Source organism: Paroedura picta, chromosome 5 (assembly GCF_049243985.1).
Source record: "Paroedura picta isolate Pp20150507F chromosome 5, Ppicta_v3.0, whole genome shotgun sequence".
NCBI classification, from domain to species: domain Eukaryota; kingdom Metazoa; phylum Chordata; class Lepidosauria; order Squamata; family Gekkonidae; genus Paroedura; species Paroedura picta.
In genome coordinates, this window is record NC_135373.1 from 82,255,350 (window position 1) to 82,277,561 (window position 22,212).

At 42.4% G+C, this 22,212-nt stretch overlaps 1 protein-coding gene across 3 annotated transcripts in view; it reads right to left on the reverse strand.

Annotated features, from left to right (window-relative positions):
* Positions 1–22,212, reverse strand: part of CPM (carboxypeptidase M) — a 43,607-nt gene that overhangs the window by 6,213 nt on the left and 15,182 nt on the right. For 2 of the 3 annotated variants that reach the window (XM_077338770.1, XM_077338771.1), the window contains 4 exons: positions 19,910–20,007; positions 5,565–5,737; positions 4,638–4,822; positions 2,877–3,047 (listed from right to left, as the gene is read on the reverse strand). In XM_077338770.1, the coding sequence (XP_077194885.1) occupies positions 2,877–3,047; positions 4,638–4,822; positions 5,565–5,737; positions 19,910–20,007 (627 nt within the window). Of the gene's footprint in view, positions 1–2,876; positions 3,048–4,637; positions 4,823–5,564; positions 5,738–11,808; positions 11,829–19,909; positions 20,008–22,212 lie in introns of those variants that run through there. The other variant, XM_077338772.1, reaches the window with a different exon arrangement.

Here is a 22,212-nt window from a genome sequence, read left to right on the forward strand (position 1 = left end):
CGGAAACTACAGCTGGTCCAAAATGCAGTGGCCAGGATCCTCACAGCAACACCGTGGAGGTCCCACATCCGGCTTATTCTCCACCAGCTGCAATGGCTGCCAGTTGAATTCCAGATCAGACTAAAGGTTCTGGTAATTACCTTCAAGGCCATACGTGGTCAGGGCCCAGTATACCTAAGGAACCGCCTCCCTGCCTATGCCCCCAAAAGAGCTCTGTGCTGCACCGCTACCAACCGGCTAATGATCCCTGGCCCTAAAGAAGTCCGCCTGGTCCCGACCAGGGCCAGAGCATTCTCTGTTCTGGCCCCCACCTGGTGGAATGAGCTCCCAGAGGAGATCAGGGCCCTGACGGAGCTTAAACAGTTCTGCAGGGCCTGCAAAAAGGAGCTCTTCTGACAGGCATTTGGTTGAGACCAAGCATAACCAACAGCGAATGAAGGGCCCCTGCTCCCCCCGTCCCCCTCAGAACTCCACCAGAGTGCTCTGAACCTGTTTGTACTGTTGCACTGTTTATACTATTATATTGTTACTAGATTTAAAGCCCATTTTAAATTTAAATAAAATGGGCGCTAGATGGGTCCTTGGTGGGCTCCCGCCAGACGGCAGAAGGCTCCAGCGTGGGCGGGGACGGCTGTGTGAGGTAGGCCGAGCGGTGGCTGGGCCTGGAGAAGCCATTGCCCTCCTCCGCACTTCTGATGCTGGTAGGCTTGTGCGAGGCCGGGTTTGGAAGTTTAAAAGTGTCCGGAGGCTGGGTGTCCAGTCGTGGGGCCGGAGCGAGCGCGTGCGGCGGGAAGGTTGTGTTTGGGAGGTCTGGGTGGCCGGGCGTGGCAGTGGGCCGATGTTGGAGTGAAACGAACCTGGCGCATGGTGGCTGGGAGTGGCAGCGGTTGTGGCCAGTGTCCGCAAGTGTCCTCGGCAGTCCAGGGGGCTGTTGTGGCAGGCAGGCGAGGCGTCATGGAAGGAGGCTAACTGGGAGGCGGGCGGGCTTGTTGTGTGCCGTGGCGGTGGCGCAGGCGCGTAGCTGGCGGTCGATCGTGTGGGCGTCAGTGTGTGCGTTTGCGGGGCATGTTCGGGGGCAGCCTGGGAAGTAAGTGGCCATCATGTTCTTATGTTCCATGTAAACCACCCAGAGCCTCCGGGGAGGGCGGTAAATAAACAAACAAACAAACAAACTGGAGCTGGTCAGGTACACACTTCGATCAAACCCTGTTTGTTTAAGTGGTTCAGGAGAGATTTTCCAGGGTGTATGGTTATTTTACCTCCAGTTATCTAGGTATCTGATATAATGGCAGTTAAAGGCTTTAAATCATTTAGGTGAATATCAAAATAATTCTCTGCTGGATAAACAAAGAGGAAAATTTAGATTTCTATTGAAACACAATGTAGGGTACTTCTTTAACAAAGCACAACTGATTGGTGTTTGCAAAAAGATCTCTGAAGGTGAGGAGACAGTGTGAGGGAGTTGGGCAGTGAGGAATTCCAGTGCAATGGGCATTTGAAATGGAAGACAGAAACAGAAGGCCTATACATAGAGAACTGTTCTGGCTAGTGCTGTAACATCCATATTACATATATGGCCTCTTCCAGCCTAGGATACTAAAATTGATAGCACAATGGCAGTAGGTGGGTGTACAACCTGGGGCTCTCATTGGAAATGAGTGGGAAATGGAATGACAGATCTATTTCACCTGTTCTTGTAGGCATCAGTCCATACTAGACTGCTTATGAAAAACTAAGGTTTTTGTAAAAAGATAAAGGTAAAGGTATCCCCTGTGCAAGCACCGAGTCATGTCTGACCCTTGGGGTGACGCCCTCCAGCGTTTTCATGGCAGACTCAATACAGGGTGGTTTGCCAGTGCCTTCCCCAGTCACCACCGTTTACCCCCCAGCAAGCTGGGTACTCATTTTACCGACCTCGGAAGGATGGAAGGCTGAGTCAACCTTGAGCCGGCTGCTGGGATTGAACTCTCAGCCTCATGGGCAAAGCTTTCAGACGGCTGCCTTACCACTCTGCGCCACAAGAGGCTCTTGCAAGGTTTTTGTAGGAGACACTAAAAACACAGTTAAGCCTCATATGACAGTGGTGTGCAGAAATGTTACTGTGGAACAGAATACAGAAATAAAGTTGAATGCGTATTTTAGCCAGCCATTGGTTTTTAATTAACAAATTATTAACCAGTTTGGTGTAGCGGTTAGGAGTGCGGACTTCTAATCTGGCATGCCAGGTTCGATTCTGCACTCCCCCACATGCAACCAGCTGGGTGACCTTGGGCTTGCCACAGCACTGATAAAACTATTCTGACTGAGCAGTGATATCAGGGCTCTCTCAGCCTCACCCACCTCACAGGGTGTCTGTTGTGGGGAGAGGAATGGGAAGGCAACTGTAAGCCACTTTGAGCCTCCTTCGGGTAGGGAAAAGCGGCATATAAGAACCAACTCTTCTTCTTCTTCTTCAATTTAAGCACCCTTGAAACATTCTGTTATGCTTCTCTGCATACACTTAATACAGCTAGCTGAATTTAAAAAAGTAAAAGCATGTACTATATTTACTATATTTTCAAAGCTATACACAAATTATCTTAAAACAGAGGGGCACCAGGGCAGAAGTTTCAAAATGCAAATGAGTGTGTCTCCTAGTACTATACAATCCTCTCAGCAATGAATTTTAGGCTCATTTCTGCATTCTTACCCACTATCCTACTGATCTTCTCTGCATTTAAAGTATTAAAGAGAGAAAGCAACACAGACTTTGAGATCTATCTTTGTTCCAGCATTTTAAAAAAGCAGAAGTTTGTCAAGCTTTTCTCAGAGCATTCAAGCAAACAAAAGCAGCCAACAGCATTTAAGAGCTACAGAGGGAAATGAGGAATGCTTACCTCCCACCTGGTACCACCCAAAACCATTTGTTATGCCACCTGTAAAGGGATCTCTCATTTCACATACATGCCCATTATGCATTGTGGCATGACTGGTAGAGTATGTTTTTGCAAGGTGCACAAAAACATCGTTATCCAGAGTTGTGCTAATTCCGTCTGAAGTAATAGTAACTGTAGAAAGATGATGACAGTAGACATTCTGTTACTACTTATATTCTGTGTGCACACACATTTCAACAGTAGTAAAAATAGTTTGTATTATTCAAGCCTAGATAAGGACCTGGCTATCACTATGAATTCAATGTAAGGATTGTGAGCATGTAAAAGAAAAACCCTCAATTTCACTGAATGTGTAGCTTGTCAACATTTACATTCCTGGCTAGCACTGCAAATTCCTCCTCACCATTCAAAGACTATGAAGGGGGAAAGTTCCACTATCCTGAAATCGACTGGTGCTATAGTGTGCCTTGTTGACTATTGGAGTGTTGATTGCTGGCATAAGGTAAACTTTTTAATATAAATGTAGAAGAGGTATACAGTCTAGTACTTTTCTGGTCAGCATCACGTCTGAGGCTACATATGTATACATGTGTATATTTTCTCTCTCTGGAACATGTACTAACATTCTCATCAAGTAATGTGTAAGTCAATGGATCATTGAAACCTAAAATAATGTGCGACCATTTCCACACTGGGAAGTTAACTGCCCTGGCTCCCATATGGGAGCACAAATCCGGGGCGGATGAGGTGCACTGGGCCAAATTGATTCCCCATGTAGAAACAAGAAGAGGTGGACAGCCTGCCATGACTAAAACTCCAGCCTGCAGGCCAGCGCAAAACCTCCACTGTGGAAACAGGCTGTGTGCATGTGTGCGTGTGTGTGTGTGTGTGTGAGAGAGAGAGAGAGAGAGAGAAATCTTAAAGTCTTGAAATACTTCACAGATAGACTGGGAGGTTTTCCACACAAGGATGGGACTTTAGTTGTTCCCTGTTGCTGATGTGACTGCTGATAAACCATAGGAACAATTGGGCTGCAACCTGGCAGGTTTCCTTGCAGTTTCTCTGTTCCAGTCTCCAAAATGACCATGCCCATTCTCTCAGCCACTTGGGATTTTGCAAATTTTTTTTACAAATCAGCACTTTATGTTGTGACAATATACCATTGCAACAATAGGTGTAGCATGTATTTCACTAAAAGAAGTAAGTCTAATCATTTTCCTTTATACCATTCCCCTTATACCTCTTCAAGTGAAGAGGCTACAGACTTTCTTATAAAAACGAAAGCTGGGAATTTGGATAATATGCGACAGCTATTGTTACAATGGTATATTGATATAACTGTATACTGATATTCTAGTGCCAATTACAAAAATTAACACACACACACACCCCATGTGCTGGGCACTGGGGAATTACTGTCTCAGGATCAGAAAAGTTGGCTCCCATGTGGGTCAGAAAATCTGAATAGATGCAACTGCACAGCTGCCATCTAGACTTTATTGAAACCCTTCCCACAGCTTCAAAGAAAAGCAGGTTTGAGAAGGAACAGAAGAAAAGCTGAGGCTCATGAACACACTTCAGAGGTACATATACACACCACAAAGGTGTGGGAAGCAAGAAAAAAACACTTCTTACAAAATCATTGAATTTTATGTATATAACATGCATGGCTGACCCCTGAGTTTAGCCTACATACATTTCATGCAACATTTCCCAGGAATCTCTAACAAATGTATTTCTGTTCTGTAAGTTTTAACTTACCAGAATTGCCATTATCAAAAGGATAACTAGCGACTAGCGCTCCACCATGTAGATTGGCAGAGAGGACAAATGTCTCAGTCTTTATCCAGTCCATCACTGCTTGAGTCTCTGGTTGGACTGTGCTAGGATTACTTATGAAGCCATCAGGAAAATTTCTGTTCAGATCTTCTCCATTGCTATTGTACCTAAAGGACATACAATTATGGTTATTTACATATCTCTGCGACATTTGCATTCAAGCGGACTGGTTTAAGACTGCAGCTGTGCATGTTCAGGGGTCTGGCAACTCAGATATTGTTCAACTATCTGTGTTATTTCCTTGTTTTGGAAGTATATTAATTTCTCTTAACAATCTGGTTTATGTCATGGAAGTGGTTTTATAATGTGGATATACTGACAGGGAAATGAAGTAGTATATTTAGACCTCAGGGATAAGAAAAATGTTTCCCTAGACATGTTATGTCCCAAATTGTATTTCATCAGTGCACAAATCATTAGCTTTGAGCCAAACTGCAAGTGATGGCAGGCATGGGTCCATCCTGTGGCCACTGATGCCACTTCAAAAGCTTTTCTTGTTCGGGCAGAGCCCTGAACCAGATCAGACATACAGAGCTCTTGTCTCTCCTGCCTTGTACCTTTTCAGGTGCAGAAACAGCCTGTTTCAGGATGAGAAATGACCAATCACTGAGATGGAGGCTGATTTGATCAGAGATACACCCAAAAGAGATGAACACAGGCCATCTCCTAGAAATATGCCATTTCAAGATTTCCTGAAATTAAAGGCCTCAAGAAGAGAAGGGAGTCAGTACAGCTAAACACTAGTTGTTCTATAGGGATATGATGCAGGGCACAAAAGTATATTAAAAGCACTTCCTAAAACACCCCCCCCCCCCAATTTTTCCATTTCATCCTAGCCTGAATTCCTACCTGCCCTCTAAGGGGAAACAGCCAGGATTCTTTGTTCCTTCAAAGCCATCAGGATTCATTGAAGGCATGATGTGTATCCGGGTATTATCAATCAGTTTTGTAATTACAGGGTCATGATGATAATTGGTCACCAGAAAGTCTATCAAATGGAGCAACAGTTCCCGCCCGACTGCCTGTGTTAAGAAGAAGAAGAAAGGGATTGTTGTTTTTGAAATGCAAGTGACAATAAGCAGCAAAGGCTGCAGTTGCACTGATGTGCCGATAACAGACGTAACATATACATATTGCAAAGCACTGTGCTCTCAAAACACATGAACAAATTTAATGGAGTACATTACTGGTCTGTTCAGAAAAAATATACGATGGTCAAAGACATGAGTAGTCTTAGCTAATGAGCAGCTGTCTCAGTAGCCTTACTCTATCCTGCCTCCCCCCACCCCTGCCAACCTGGAAGGGAGGAAAGTAGAAGAAGAGCAGGCTCCTGCAGCTGTTTGTATCTGTTGTAACAAGGGCTCGGGCAGCTGGCTTCTGTTCTGTAATGGCTTCCACCCCCTCACAGGCAGTGAGAACCACCCCTTGCTTGACCCCAGTGGAGGATCCATCAATAGGGTGGCACAGATTTTGGAGCTCTACCTTGGACATTTGTCCAAAGATTCAGAATCACTAAAGCCACCCTGGTCAGAGACTACTTTTCTGGTGGCTTTAAGCTAAACTGTGTGGGTATCTGAGGGGATGAATCAAAGTAAAAGCTCCAACTAACCTGCTCGCCAGCCCAATGGTATCATTGACATGAAAAGTGAGAGGAAGAGGGAAGTGAGATGGCTAGAGCAAGTGTGGTGGAAAACTCGTGTAGAAGTGGCAAGACGTCCTATCACATGCTTATGCAGGCATATGAGATGGCGGTGAAAGTGGCAAAAATGGGAATTTTTTGCCACCAAAATCATGTCCACTAGCTCTCACTCAACACAATTATTTAGGGTAGTTTGGTCTCTTACTACCTCAAGGAAGGGTGCCAAAATTGTAATATTTGAGCTGTGAGGCATTAGTGAGCTTTTTCCCGGATAAAGTCTTGTTGCTCCACCAGGACCTGCCTGCCACAATTGATACACAGAATGTGCACTGGAAGCTCTGTGGCCGGTGATGTTTGATGGCTTCAGATGGCTCTCTTTAACCGAAGTGGACAAGCTGCTGGGGTCAGTGAGGGCGACCACTTGTCACCTGGAGCCCTGCTCAAGTCAGGCAACCGATGGTTAGGAGGCCCACTCCCTGAGTTTGGGAGAGTTCCCCAAAGGTCTGAAGGAGGAAGTGGTTCACCCTCTCCTGAAAAATCCATTGCTGGACTGCGGGACTAGCTACTGCCCAGTCTTGCATCTTGCATTTCTGGGAAAGGACCAACTCCTGGCATTCTTGGAGGAAACTTTGGCCCTTGACCCATACCAGTCGGGCTTCCGCCCTGGCCACGGGGTGGAGACTGCATTGGTTACCCTGACAGATTATCTCCAGCGCCAGCTGGTTCAGGGCCATTCAGGTATCCTTGTGATTTTTAGATCTGTTAGATCTGTCAGCTGCATTTGATGTGGTTGATCATGAGTTGTTAGCCCACTGCCTTGATGGGATGGGAATAAGGACAGCCTTACAGTGGCTGATCTCCTTTCTCCAGAACCGGACACAGAGGGTGGCAGTGGGGGAAGAGTTGTCTGGCCCACAGGGCATCCCACAGGGGACAATACTCTCCCCCATGCTTTTCAACATATGCACCCTCTGGCACAGCTGGTTTGGGGCTTCGGGCTGTTTGTAGATGACACTCCGCTCTACATCCTGAAGGAAGGCCAGCCGCCCCCCCCCCCCGAAACATTTGCCAGTTGTTTGAAAGCAGTGTCTGGTTGGCTCAGACAGAGTCACCTGAAACTCAACCCCTCCAAGACAAAGGTCCTGTGGCTGAGTAGACGGGGGCAGGTTCAGGAAGCATGCCTCCTACTAATTTGGCATGCCAGGTTTGATTCTGCACTCCCCCACATGCAGCCAGCTGGGTGACCTTGGGCTCACCACGGCACTGATAAAACTGTTCTGACCGAGCAGTGATATCAGGGCTCTCTCAGCCTCACCCAACTCACAGGGTGTCTGTTGTGGGGAGAGAAAAGGGAAGGCGACTGTAAGCCGCTTTGAGCCTCCTTTGGGTAGAGAAAAGCATCATATAAGAACCAACTCTTCCTCCTCCTCTTCCTCCTCCTCCTCTTCCTCTTCCTCCTCCTCGCCTGGATGGGGAGCAGATTATCGCTGTGCCTGCAGCCAGGAACTTGGGGGTGATCTTTGATGCCTCCCTGTCTACAGAGGTTCAGATCACAAAGGTAGCCCAGAACTATTGGCCATAGTAATCCATGCAACGGTCACTTCCAGATTAGACTTCTGTAACTTGCTCTCCCTTGTCTCTGACTTGGAAACTGCAGTTGGTAGAAAATGCAGCTGCTAGGGTTTCTCACAAGATCATCTTGGAGAGCCCATGTTCAGCCTATTCTGAGGGGGCTGCATTGGTTGCCAATTAGCTTCCAGATCAGGTTCAAGATTTTGGTTCTTACCTTCAAGGCCATATGCAGCCTGGGTCCTGCATATCTGAGGGACCGCTTGTTTCCTTATGCCCCCCACAGGGCTCTTTGCTCTGTGGGTATGAATCTGCTCATTGTTCCAGGAGGCACACCTGGCCTCAGCTGGGGCCAGGGCTTTTTCAGTCCTGGCCCAACCTGGTGGAATGAGCTCCTGGAAGAGCTGAGGGCCCTGACAGAGCTGTCAATGTTCTGCAGGGCCTGTAAGACAGAGCTCTTCCACCAGGCATTTGGTTGAGGCCAGGCAAGGAAGATCTTGTCCCCACCCCCATAGAGGCCCCTGTAGAGGCCCTGTACAGGCATTGCCCTTGGTCAGCTGGGCACGGGCACCTCTCCCGAGGATGATGGGGGACTGGTGTGGTCTGGTGTCATCGGCTGTGGATGGATGTGGGGAGGGAATCAGACTAGCTCTGTCCACCATGAGGATTGTTGTTTTGTTTTTGTCGTTTGTGGTTTTATGCAGTTTTTATTGTAAACCACCACAAGGCAGCTGAGTTCGGGAGTGGCAGTTGATAAATACAAGCATAAATAAATAAACATATCTGTCCATAAACACAAATACCTTGCAAGTTTTTTTTGTTCTGAGGGGGATGTTTGTTTGTTTAAAAAGCTACTGTGTTGCATGGTGGGGGGAGAGTACCACTAATACTCCTGTAGCGATATTTGTGGCCAGACTGGTTTACATGTTGCAGTCAACACATGATAATGGGCGCACACTCCTCCAGTAGTAGATGACCTAAATACAGTGTTCAGAGACAGCATTCACAGTGAAATAGGCCGTTTTAGTTAGCAGTAACTTTCAACAGGCATTATATGCCAATGTTTGAGATTATTAGATTTCTGCCTCTACTGCCTCTACAAACTTTACTTTAGCTACTTAGTGGGTGCAGCTGATAGTAGTCACCTCACAGTGTGTGCTCAAAGTTATGTGGGCATTTTCTAAAGCAGGTACACTGTATATTGCATCTACTTTTTTCTTACATTCTACTCCACACTGCTGTCCAAAACCCAAAATCTCTCCAATTAGAATTCTGTGGGCATCCTACAAATGCTGTCCTCCAGCTGCCACCAGATATTATATGGCTTCTAGGATAACCATCAAAGGATACTTACTGAGAGAACTGGGAAACTTCTTAATGTAACTTTGCACATTCACACTGATTGGCTTTTATAAAGACCTGTTTTCCTTCTGTCTTTTCTCTTCATTTTTGACTGAGTAGCCTTATTTATCTATTTTCTTCTTTTGTGAAATGAGGGGAAAATGAGATGCCACATACAACTATTTGCACATCCCCACTTATATGAAGGGAAATCTCCATCAGGAAAAAAAATGTAGTGAAGGTAGGATGAAGTCACCAAAATTAAATTAAAGTTCTAGAGTGATGGTACTCACTCTGTGGCTTGTGAAGAACTTCATTCTCAACTATTGTTAACTTTTTACTTCCATTCCTGGCACAAGGCCCATACTTCAGCAGGCTCACAACTGACCCATTTATTCAGCTGTGATCATTTAAAGACAAGAACAATTACCAGCCAACAGCCCCACTAGGCTAGGGCCTTGTTCACTTTCCTGAAATATCAGGGCATGTAGCATACAGAAGAATGACGCTCAGAAGAGTCACAGACAGCTCCCAAGCCACTGAGTAAGTATCACTGCCCTAAAGGAAACCTTTTTGGACCGAACAGTAACTGAATATCTAGTCTAGGGAAGAAATAAATATGCCAGTTTCCCTATATATCTGCACTAAATGTGCAGTAAACCTCTTTACTGCTTGGCAGACTAATAAGAGATCCAGTTCACCAAATAGTTATGCACACCATGGTGCAAAGTGCCACCAGTCAAAGCTGGCTTATGGTAGCCCCATGGGGCTTTCAATGCAAGAGATATTCAGAGGTGGTTTGCCACTGCCTGCCTCTGTGTAGTTCCTTGGTGAGCTCCCATTCAAGTACTACCCAGGGCTGACCATGCTCAGCTTCTGAGATCTGATGAGATCAGGCCAGCCTGCTCCACCCACGTTTCTTGTGAAAGGCAGCAGCTTGGCAAATGAACAGCCCTTTTGCTCTATCCCAGGTTTCTAAGCAGCCTATATTAGGTTAAGAAAAGGAAGTTGACGCAGAAATGGTACAGAAAGCTGGGCTGTATTTTATTTAAAAGAAGGGTCAAAAGTCTAAGAACCAATACTGTAATGTAACTTGCTCTGTTTACTTAGGGTGCAGCCACCATTGCAATATTTTGCTGCTGCTTCTGATGATTGTGCTGTGATATGGCGGTTACTGAACATGTCAATCAGTCTAACACAGGCTTTCTCAATCATGTTTTCATGAAACCTTGGGATTTCTTGACGGCCCTGGAAGGGTTTCCTGAATGGGTGGGAGTAAATTAATTTTTATATGTATTTTAAATTTGTTAAACATTTACTGGGTGATATGACCATATATGCCCAATGATGGCCCTGGAGTCGGCGGGAAGGGGAGGAGACCTGGATGGGCATGGTCACACCTATGCTTCCCAGACATATTCTGCACGATCACCCCACTTATGGGGTTTCTTGATACCTGAAGAATGTCTCAGGGATTTCTTAATGGTAAAAAAGCTGGGAAAGGTTGAGCTAACAAATTCTCAGGAGCAGTATAAGACTGTATGTAGGTTAGAATATGCTTACTTATACTGTATAGATAGGACGAGCCATGTTATAAGAGCCAGTTTGGTGTAGTGGTTAGGAGTGCGGACTTCTAATCTGGCATGCCAGGTTTGATTCTGTGCTCCCCCACATGCAACCAGCTGGGTGACCTTGGGCTTGCCACGGCACTGATAAAACTGTTCTGACCGAGCAGTGATATCAGCGCTCTCTCAGCCTCACCCACCCCACAGGGTGTCTGTTGTGGGGAGAGGAATGGGAAGGTGAATGTAAGCCGCTTTGAGCCTCCTTCGGGTAGGGAAAAGCGGCATATAAGAACCAACTCTTCTTCTTCTTCTTCTTCTATAAAGTGACCTTGAAAAATTTCCACTTTAGGGTGGAGATTGGCATCAAGCTTCCTCAACAACTTAGAAATGTCAACATTGCCCTACAGCTTCAGTCTAGTCTGGTCACATTCCACAGTACAGAGAATCAGAGAGACACACTGGGGGCAGGGTTAAACAGTTATTACACACTGCCTGCTCCCACTTCCACTGAAGAATAAATAGCATCTCTATTTAGACACAAAAGATATGGCATAACACTTAATTATTATTTTTATTTTTTTTTAGATTTTTGAGGGCTAGACAGCACCCACATAAGTCAATCCACAATGGGAATGGGGGCTGATAATAAATAATTAACCCATTTCCCCTAGCATTTCAAACATATTCCAAATTGGGGGGGGAGAGAAAACTGTTGCATTTATAGGTTTCAAGGAGTGGAAGCTCTAATCAAGAAAACACATTTAAACTTAATATCGGACAATAAATTGAGTAAATGATGACAAATCTAATACAATTAAAATTTAAAGAAAGAAAAAGCTATGTAAAAACACTGAAGGTAGAGCAAAGAGACAGGAAGACTGTCAAGCAGAACTTCACAATAATAAAAGTAGGAAACAATGAGATTCTGAACAAAGATTTTAGTGAAATCAACAGACAGGAGGAGACACATCACAGGTACCTTTTTTGTATGGCAGTGGCCATACCAGTCTACCTTGCGACAGGGCAATTAGTTCTGCTGCTTACCCGGTCCTCAGAGGGGAAGATTTTCCGTGCCGGACCCAGTGTGCCCTGGATTACTTCCTCCACATGAAACAGCCAGGGCCTAGAGGTTCTGTTACATTTCATAGCATCGACGGGGAAATATGTTATTTTCACAAAGGTAAGATTGCATGACAACACAATCCCACATTCATGAAAAACATTTTAATGCCCCAGTCAGCTCTGTGTGGTTGCAAAGCATCGCAGAGCCAACTGGGTCATTTTTTGTTCATTCTGGGACACCAGGACTGCCCACCGCTGCCACACAGGCCTGCCCTGGGATAGGCCCCATTGGCACCTGCAGCAAGAAAGGGAATATGGATTTATCCGCATTCCTCTGCCACGGGGCAATGGAGGGCCTAAAGCAGGAGAGGCCAAGACGGTGCCAAAGTCATGTGGGTTAGCCCCGCTTCCATATGAGTGCTGGACTGGCCTTTTTCTCCCATGCAGAAAAGGTCAGAGAGTGCAGAAGTATCTGACAAGAACAAGAAGGAAGACAAGATCTCAATTGCTGAAAACACAACAGTGATAGTGCCTACTGGAAAACAAAAAAGGAAGAGTGAATTTTTAGGGGAACATTTTGTAAAATTCTCTTTGGCATAGTGAGTTAACAATTATATTCCCAGGCTTAAATACTGTCAAGATAACTGGAAAGAGTATTAAGAACCAAAGAAAAAGAAGGCAGAAACAGAGAGTACTGGGTATCATTAGCTAACTATGTGTGGTATAGTGCAGGGGAGGGACGAATTCAATGTATAAAATATGCATTGAATTAGTCCCCCCCCTGCACCATACCACACATATTAAAAGACAATGAAACTGCATCAGTCATCTATGACTATGGATTCTGCATAGTCCTTCTCTTGGTTTTGGCAATGTCATGTAGATAGCATATGATGTTCAGGGGCAGGGGATTGCTCTGTCTTGGGGTAGCTTTCTAGAAGAAGACGATGAAGACGAAGACGAAGACGAAGACGAAGACGAAGACGAAGAAGAAGAAGAAGAAGAAGTTTCTCCAAATCCTATTATCTCAGTTTCTCCAAATCCTATTATCAAGTCCTATTTTGAATGGCATGTTAGGAAGAACAAAGCCAGTCTTTGGACAGAACAACATTTCTGATTGCAGAAGAGGGGTCGGTGACTTCTGCTAATTTGTTGCTTCCATGGCAGATCCTCATTTTGACAGCTATTTTGTTCCTGTTGACCTTCAGGAACAAAATTTTAGGGGTTTCAGGGGGCTCCAGTGAAGAAGTGGCAAAATCCTACTCAGCTATGTCCATGGATGGATAAACGCCAATATATCTTAATCTCTTTTCGCTTTTAAAATTGAAAATATACTGAAGGAAACTAACTCCTTAAATAAACCTACCTCAATTTACTTAGAGCTATATTATAGGTTCACAGAGGCTCCAGCAAAGTTGAATATTATTCTTATGGATAACGCTAGCCGTTTGAAAATACTTTAATCATATTTATTTAAGTAATACAAATTGAATAACTGACTTAACGGCCTCCCTCACAGGAGGGATGCAAATATCTCTACATTTATTTGTTATTTGCTTTCCTGGAATGAATCACGGTATATTAGAAAAGTTGTGCTCACTTTGTCCCTGTCAGGTGCTGCTGTAAAGAAGCCCCCTTTGCCAGCAAGGTAGAGCCTGCCAATCAACAGCAGCTCAGTACAGTGTTCTTTCTTTGCTGTTCTCAGGAGGCACACAGATCACTAAAACTTGCTGGTCAGTGAATACAATATCTAGATGTTGGGCCTTCCTTTTTTCACAACACTGAATAAAATGAGAAAACTCTTCAATGGTTTTTTTGTGATTTATGGTCTTCTCTTTACGATCCAACCCTCTTGTTGTACTATAGGAGTAATGTATTGATTATACCACCTGCCTGTGTAAATCCCCCATTCCTTTTTCCTGAGTCAGCCACAGAAAATACTCTTAAATTCGCTGCTGGCTATATCCCAGCCACACACATCTCCCGCCATGCTAGGTTGATGTTGCTGCTGGCATTTGTATCACTACTAATCTCCCATATTTCTACAATTTCCAGACTGGTAGAACCTGTAACAGGTTTCCCCAAATAGCAGTCTCAAATTGTCACATCTGCTTCACAATCTCCCATGCTGCATTTGGAGAATTTTAAATTCCTTTTTCCAACATTAGAATTGCAGGGAGTATTTCCAAACCATGCCAGCACTGATTTGGTGTTCCACATACAATCATTGTGCACATGGGGCTCCTACAATTGTAACGGTTCTTTATTTTAAAGGAGAAAACTCTTAAATGTTCCAAAGAATGTACATGTGGGATGGCTTCTCTCCCAATGCATAAATGAAGCTGCTTAGATCTAGAAATCTATGGAGATGAGCTGCAGTTCACACTGCACACAAAGTTCTACTGCTGGGTATAGAAAAATATTTAAAAATACAAGACCAATTTGTGCACAGTAGACATTAGGAAAACCTAGTCTGTGCTCATTTCAATCACTTGCACGATCATGGCTAGTATTGGGTAAAGGCCCAACATCTGGAGAAGGCTGGAAAGAGCTCGAAATTTAGTGAATTCATTAGGGCTGGTTAACCTTTCAAAATTATCCCCCTCCCCCATGGCCTTTTCATTAATCTCCATTCCCTTCCATTCTTCTGTATTTTCCACAGCAGCAAAGGGACCCAGTGCCACAAAGTATGTAAAACATTCTGTCCATTATTGTGTATGAACCTACTCTGTGTGCAAAGTGTTCTGCCAGCACCACTTTTGGGCTATTAATTTTCTGTTTTCATATATGAAATGTATGGCTTTGGCTGGGTAATATGACTTTAAGATAAAATCTGAGAACACCTTTAGGATGGATAGAATTCATTGTTTAAGCAAAATAAGCTTTAGCTTACACATTCTTTTTACAGAATAAACATGATACTACATAAACAAATTATTATGTAAAAGGATCAAAGAATCTAAAAATCAAGAGTAAAATCCAAATCTAACTAGGTGAAAAAATTACCTCCCTAAAAGAAACGTTTCCTACAAAGTATGAGGTGCATACAAAACTAGCCCATGTGCTCGATTAAACTGAGTTTTAAAGAGTAAAATAATATCATGAGAAATTAACTAATGGATTTGTTTAGCCAGTCCAAACTAATCTCAGATCTGTATTCTAGCAACAAAGAGAAAGAAGAGAGGCTGCTCCTAGGTTGGATTTCCCTCATACGTGCTTGCTTGCATGCACACACACTGTTCTAGGAAAATATGAAGGGGAACAAAGGACAGATTTCTCTTCCTCTGTCCTGATGCACCTATTGATATTTGAGGAACTGGAAACTGTTGCACACATCGCAAAGGAAAGATCAAGGAACAACTTAGAGGCAGAATTGTAGAATGAAAAGGGATCCTATTGATCACTTAGTTCACATATCAGGGGTAGTCAAACTGCGGCCCTCCAGATGTCCATGTACTACAATTCCCATGAGCCCCTGCCAGCGAATGCATGGGAATTGTAGTCCATGGACATCTGGAGGGCCGCAGTTTGACTACCCCTGCTGTACATCATAGATATCAGCTAACACATGCTTGTGAAATCAATGCAAGCACAGTCCGAACAGCATACTGCCACAGGGAAGCTAGTGGAAATAACAGTGAAACAGTACAGTCACACAAATAATTTTTCCAGTCCTAACAGATATGCCTACTATTTCTAAATTGCCTCTGAATCTGAGCAGTTGATTTCAGCAGACTATGAGACTTCTCTCAGAACATTATCTAAACATTTCTCCCAAGGGTGAAACAAATCTAAAAAGAAGAGAAGGGATATGCAAATAAATATATAATTTTGGACTTGTACTCTTCCCCACAAAAAAAAAGATTAAAAAAAATTAAGGCCAGAATTATAGAAGCATTTATTATTATTATTTATTAAATTTATATACGGCCAGCAAGCCAGCTCAGGGTGGTGGGATTTGTAATCATTCCTTCAGAATGTCACCCAGCTTCAGTTGATATGCAGCAGCACCTTTTACAAAGATCTCCACACACTCTTTCCAGCTAGTGTGGGTGTACACACCTCTATCTGCTCACACTGGATTGTGACTCATATTCTTGCAATTAAACCTGGACTAAATCTGAACAGCACTGGAGACAATCTGACAAACCCTTTTTGTCAATACTGACCTTCTGCCCTGTCACCATTTCCTGTAGTGTCACTCTCTCTGATCTCTACTGAAGCTGACAAAATCAGAGAAAGTATGTTAATTCTGTGTGTATGTCTTGTGGGGGAGTAGTAATTAAAAATGGGCATGTTTATGAGCATGTAATTGTGTAATTTTAAAAAACCTGAAGCATTTGATGAAACTGACAAGGCTTTACCTCCAACCTAGCCAATAAGGAAAAGGGAGTGCCAGAGGCACCCACAGTCATGAAAGAAGGGGAAACTGGCAGAGAGCAATGCCATTATTGCTATTGGTGACCAAAGTGATATTTCTCTACAATATTAAAATGCAAGAATAATTCCAAATGTGTATACTATAGGACAAGGTGTACTAAAACTGCACTTCAGACAGAGCATAAATATTCACAGGTATCACAAAAAAGGAAGGCTGAAATGCAGTTGTAGCGCTATCAGTTTAAAACTGCAGTTCTCTTTCATTCATGTACACCTACAGTAATAGGTCCAGAAGCACTTTAAACAGCACGTGTAAATTTAGTCTGTTTTTGATGCTCATGTATGGCTGCTGACCTGGCACCTTAGATTCTTTGATTTCACTGAAGGGGATGACAATACCAGCCATACAAATGAGAACAAATGCATTCACTTGTGTACTTTCATTCCGCACACAAACAAACCATTTGTCTTCCTTCTAGTGGAACATAAAATTAGAACATATGCATTTCCCTGGTTTTCATCAGCAAAAGACAGTGGAGTATATTTGAGATGCCTTCTAATCTCTAACATTAATTACTTCCTTTTAACCCCTGAAGTGCTAAAGTGGACAAGATTAGTCTATGTAGAATGTATACTGGGTATTTAGCTTAACATTGTGTTAAATGAAAGGTGAATTATAACACAGTTATTTATTTATTTAAAACATTTATATACAACCTTTCCAGAGAACCCACTGGTTTATGATAAAGTAACTCTTGCACTATTAATTTTTAGAGAAGTTCAATGACTCCTTGCCAATTCACTACAGAATTCCTTATTTATTAAAATATTTATATCTCACTTTTTCTCATGGCTCAAGTCATCTTACATATCAATGTTAAAACACTGTGTTTTAAAACCAATAAACTCCAGATATCCCTTCCTTTCATAAGGTGCCCATAATTTAGACTTTAAAATCCCAGACAAAAAAAAATCCTTCCTATAACCCCAAATCCATTTGTGGAAAGAAAGAAAGAAAGAAAGAAAGAAAGAAAGAAAGAAAGAAAGAAAGAAAGAAAGAAAGAAAGAAAGAAAGAAAGAAAGAAAGAAAGAAAGAAAGAAAGAAAGAAATTTGTCTATTCATAGAACAGAGTAAGAATGACTGTACAGTAGGATATCTTACCGAGAATACCAACAACAATCCCATACAGCTATGATGTGTTTATTTTATGCTTCACTTCACAAAAACATTTCCTATGATAATCTTTTATGTGTATCCCATTGGTGACGTAGGAAGGTACTAGATCGTTAGCAGATTTGTTATGTTTTATACTGTCTTTATGAAGGCAGGGGGGAAAGTAAGATGGCATTCAGAGGGTGAATAAAACTGCAGACACAGTGTAGAAGGAGCCTTCAAAAATCTATGGGCACTCATAAAATGCTGAGAAAGTCCAGTGAACAACATCACAAAACGGCTGTCTTGGGAAGTTGGACCAATAACAAAACGGAACAACTGGAAATATTGGAACAATTACAAAATTACCATGCTCAATGATGGCAGCAGCTATTTCCAAATAGGTATGCCATAAAGAATCAAAGGCATTCCTGGGGACTTAATCCTCCTGCTCCAGTGAGGGAAGAAATAAGGAATACATTGGTGGGCATCATAATACCATGTTGAGGGTCACTGAACTGTACTATTTTTAAGACTAATCCACTGACAAACAAAGCTGTTAATAAATGAGTAACTTTGGTATCCTTTGTAGTAATGAGGTACATCTACTATTTGTTATCTACAATACAGAGAATAAATTCTGCATTTCCCTAGAAATATTACTCTTATTAGGAATGTTGACTGCTATTCTTGATACTTATCAAGATTAATGTTTCTACATATACCTTTTCTCTTATGAGAGGAAAAAATTATTTTTCCCATAACATCTCTGTAACTCATAACTTCATTTAAAAAAAAAACTTAACAAAGATATATTTATGTTATATTGTGACTTCCTTCTAGCTAGTCTGATTATAAAATTGAATAAACTAAAATTGTACATAAAATGCATTGGAATCTGGAAACATTAAAAAAGCAGTAATATATCTGAAAATAAAAAGGAGGAATAAGAATAAAAAAACCTAAGCCCCGGGCCTCTCCAGTTTAGAGACACCTGTAAGCACAAAGAGCAAAAATTGTTTTTACTACAGTGCTGCCAGATACCGACCACACAGTTTTGCAAGTACAAGTAAATCATTCTTGTTATAATGAACTGAAGCCTGAGATACTATTGCAACCATATCTGGGTATCAATTACAATAACCAGGATAAAGGTGCATTAGTACACCAGTCAGGACAATTTGTCGCTTGGTGTAATGGTTAAGAGCAGCAGCTTCTAACGTGGTGAGCCTGGTTTGATTCCCTCCTCCTCCACATGCAGCCAGCTGAGTGACCATGGGCTTGCCACAGCACTGATAAAGCTGTTCTGACTGAGCAGTAATATCAGGGCTCTCTTAGCCTCACCCACCTCACAGGGTGTCTGTTGTGGGAAGGGAAAGCAATTGTAAGTCGCTTTGAGATTCCTTCGGGTAGAGAAAAGTGAGTATAAAAACCAACTCTTTTTTTTTCACTGGAGAGCTTTTGAAGCATGTCCGTGATTACTTCCCAGTGTGAGCAATTGTCTTTTTATTGCCCTCTGTTGTTGACAGGCATCCTTTTCTTAGACATTAAAAGGACAAAAACAATGATCACTGCAAAAAACAAATGTCAAAATAGCAATTGATGGTGAAGAAATTGAATTAGTTCAATAATTCATTTTTCTTTGATAACAAATGGATCAGGGTGGTGGCTGTAGTATGGAAATTAAACATCAAATTGCCCTGGGTTGCGCAGCAATTATAAGCTTGAACCGAGCAAGGAAAATCAAGAACATAAGTCTGATAACCAAATGTAGATTAGTTCAATCTATCATATTTCCAGTAGCCAATTACGGCTGTGAAAGTTGGACAATGAAGAAATCAGACAGGAGGAGAGTTGATTTGTTTGAACTCTGGTGCTGGAGAAGGCTTCCACAGGTTCCACAAATAGCGAAAGTCACACACAAGGAAATACTAGAACACATACAGCCTGATAAATCACAGGAAGGCAAAATCACAAAATTCTGGCTCACGTAATTTGGCCATATCATGCGATCCAACTCACTGCAGAGAGCTATTATGCTCGGATTGGTCAGTGGTAAAAGGAAACCAGATCAACAAAGAATGTGGTGGCTACATACAATCAAAATGGACACTGGTCAGAACATTATTCAACTATTATTCAACATGACTGAATGCCTAATATCACCATTAGTTGATAACTTAAATTTTAAAAAGACCTAATATATGTTAAGTGATTGTAAAAGTAATATCTTATTAATGTAATGTGCAAGAGATTTTTGATCATAGCTTTACTACATCTTGTTTGCTCCCCCCAACCGCAACCCTGAAGAGACACCAACTATGCATGCCTTTTTAGATTTAAAAAAATGTCTTATTAATCCATCTTTAATATTTTGGTAGTTCTTTAAAGGTAATACTTCATACATAACAAACTGAGCTGCTTCCAAAGTAACTGGTAAATATAGCTGAAAAGGAAACGGCAACAATTGAAGTAGTAGACGTACCTCATCCCCATGCATATTAGCAATATACTTGAACTCTGGTATGCCAATCTTATGTTGGGTTGGGAACCTTCCCAGAGCAAGAACCCACAGGTGTCTACCTTTAAGTGGAAAAGAAATTTTTATATACATTGGTGAAATAATACAAAGTAAAACAATGAAGGGTTGGAACAAACTGTAGTTTTCATCTGGCTTAATTAATTCCCCATGCCACTTTTTGCTACAAAATAAGATATTGGCTTAATCACATTGATAAGCAACAGAGCTCCAAGCAGTTTTTATACTACAAGCAAGTCCTTCTGACATCCATTAGACTTAAGGATGGGTAAATGTCTACAGGATGGTAGTCAAACCCTTCCCCCTCAAAGTTGCTAGTATCACTTAATAACAGATAAAAGCAACTAACAGGATTACTAAAGAACAACAAAGTACTTTGTAAGGCACAAACATCTATAAACAAGACATGGAATGAATTGTTGGTCAGACATTTGGAGACATTGAGAACTGTAAAACCAAATTAATTTAAGGCCAACTAGGATAAATACTTAACAGTAAAAATAACTGAAAATGTAATTACTGACTTCAAGTTATGGCCATTCCAAGGCATTTGTGGTCTGAAATGGAAAGTTCAAGTGGTCCTCTCCACCCACCCACAATTAAAACTGGGCACAATTTCAACTAAAAGTTGTTTAAGCCTCTGGAAAGTGGTTCCCTTTCATTGCAATCAGGCAGATGCAAGAAAATCTCCTAGTGGCTTGTACCATAGCCTCATTCCCATTATGCCACCCTTAATGGCACCCTAAATTTCCTTCTAGAGGCAAATGTTTTACCATAGCTAAGGTTAAGGGCAACTATGTTTTAATTTAGTGCTTGACCATTACCATACAGAGGCACAAACCTTGCACTGCCTCCTGCTTGCAAACGTGCAGTTATAAGCTGCGCATTAGAAGAGGAAGAAGAAGAAGAAGAAGAAGAGTTGGTTCTTATATGCTGCTTTTTTCTACCCAAAAGAGGCTCAAAGTGGCTGACAGTCGCCTTCCCTTTCCTCTCCCCACAACAGACACCCTGTGGGGTGGGTGAGGCTGAGAGAGCCCTGATATCACTACTCGGTCAGAACAGTTTTATCAGTGCCATGGCGAGCCCAAGGTCACCCAGCTGGCTGCATGTGGAGGAGTGCAGAATCGAACCCGGCATGCCAGATTAGAAGTCTGCACTCCTAACCACTACAACAAACGGGCTCTTCTACACCAGATGCCCTTCTGCTAATACCCCCCAATTTCTCTTCCTAGAAGTACCATTTTCCCCCTGACTTCTGAGGAGTCTCAGCACTATCTTGTTCACAGATGTCTAAGGAAATCCTCATACATGATTTCCCCTTTTTAACTGGGTAGGGATCCTCTTTCTCTCCTTAGAAGAACTTCCTCCTTCTATTATGTCAGCCATGCATTCAAATTTAAATGTTGATGACTGATGGTGCCCTGCTAGGATCCAGGACTTTTCTTGAATGCAGCACTGTGTGGTTGTTTCTCCAAATACACACATACACTCTCACACAATTTATAAGTGCAGCTGTTGAGTTCACATAGGGGCTAGAAGGGATCAGGAACCTGAAACACAAGGCCCTTTCAAACACCAGGACAAACTTTGCTTTCATTGCTAATGGATTGAAAGCATGGCTACAGCAATATGTTAATCTAGTTCTGTTAGAACAAAAAATAACTATGGCTGTTTGTCCAGAGTGAGTGTTTTACTGCTGTACTGGTAGAAATGGAACCCTTCCTACTTTCAGCTATTTAAGTTCCAAAGGAAACAACTGTCTACAGAACTGGAGACTCCGGACTTCTTTTCAGCCGTTTTTAGGTAATTACTTGTTTCAATATTTATGTAAAGCTTATCCTAAAAATAAATAAAAACACTCAGAAACTTGTTGCGCTAAGGAAACAAACACACCAAAGTGACCGTAGGGAAAAAGTTGTAAATCTACCACAGCCTCTTGGAATCCAGGGGCCATTCCGCACACAAAGGATAATGCACTTTCAATGTGCTTTAGCAGCTGGATTTTCCTGTGCAGAACAGGAAAATCTACTTCTAATGTGCATTGAAAGTGCATTATCTATTATGTGCAGAATAAGCCCAGAAAGGATATTGAGGATTCAAAGCCATTTATATCAAAATTAGAAGCTTGCCATCATGGAAAGGCAGAGTAGTAGATTATCACTGACTAATCAGCTTTGGTTTTGGATTTATTGCCATTACTTAAATCAGTGCATCCTTAATAATAAGGCTGTAAAACATCATGCTAAATC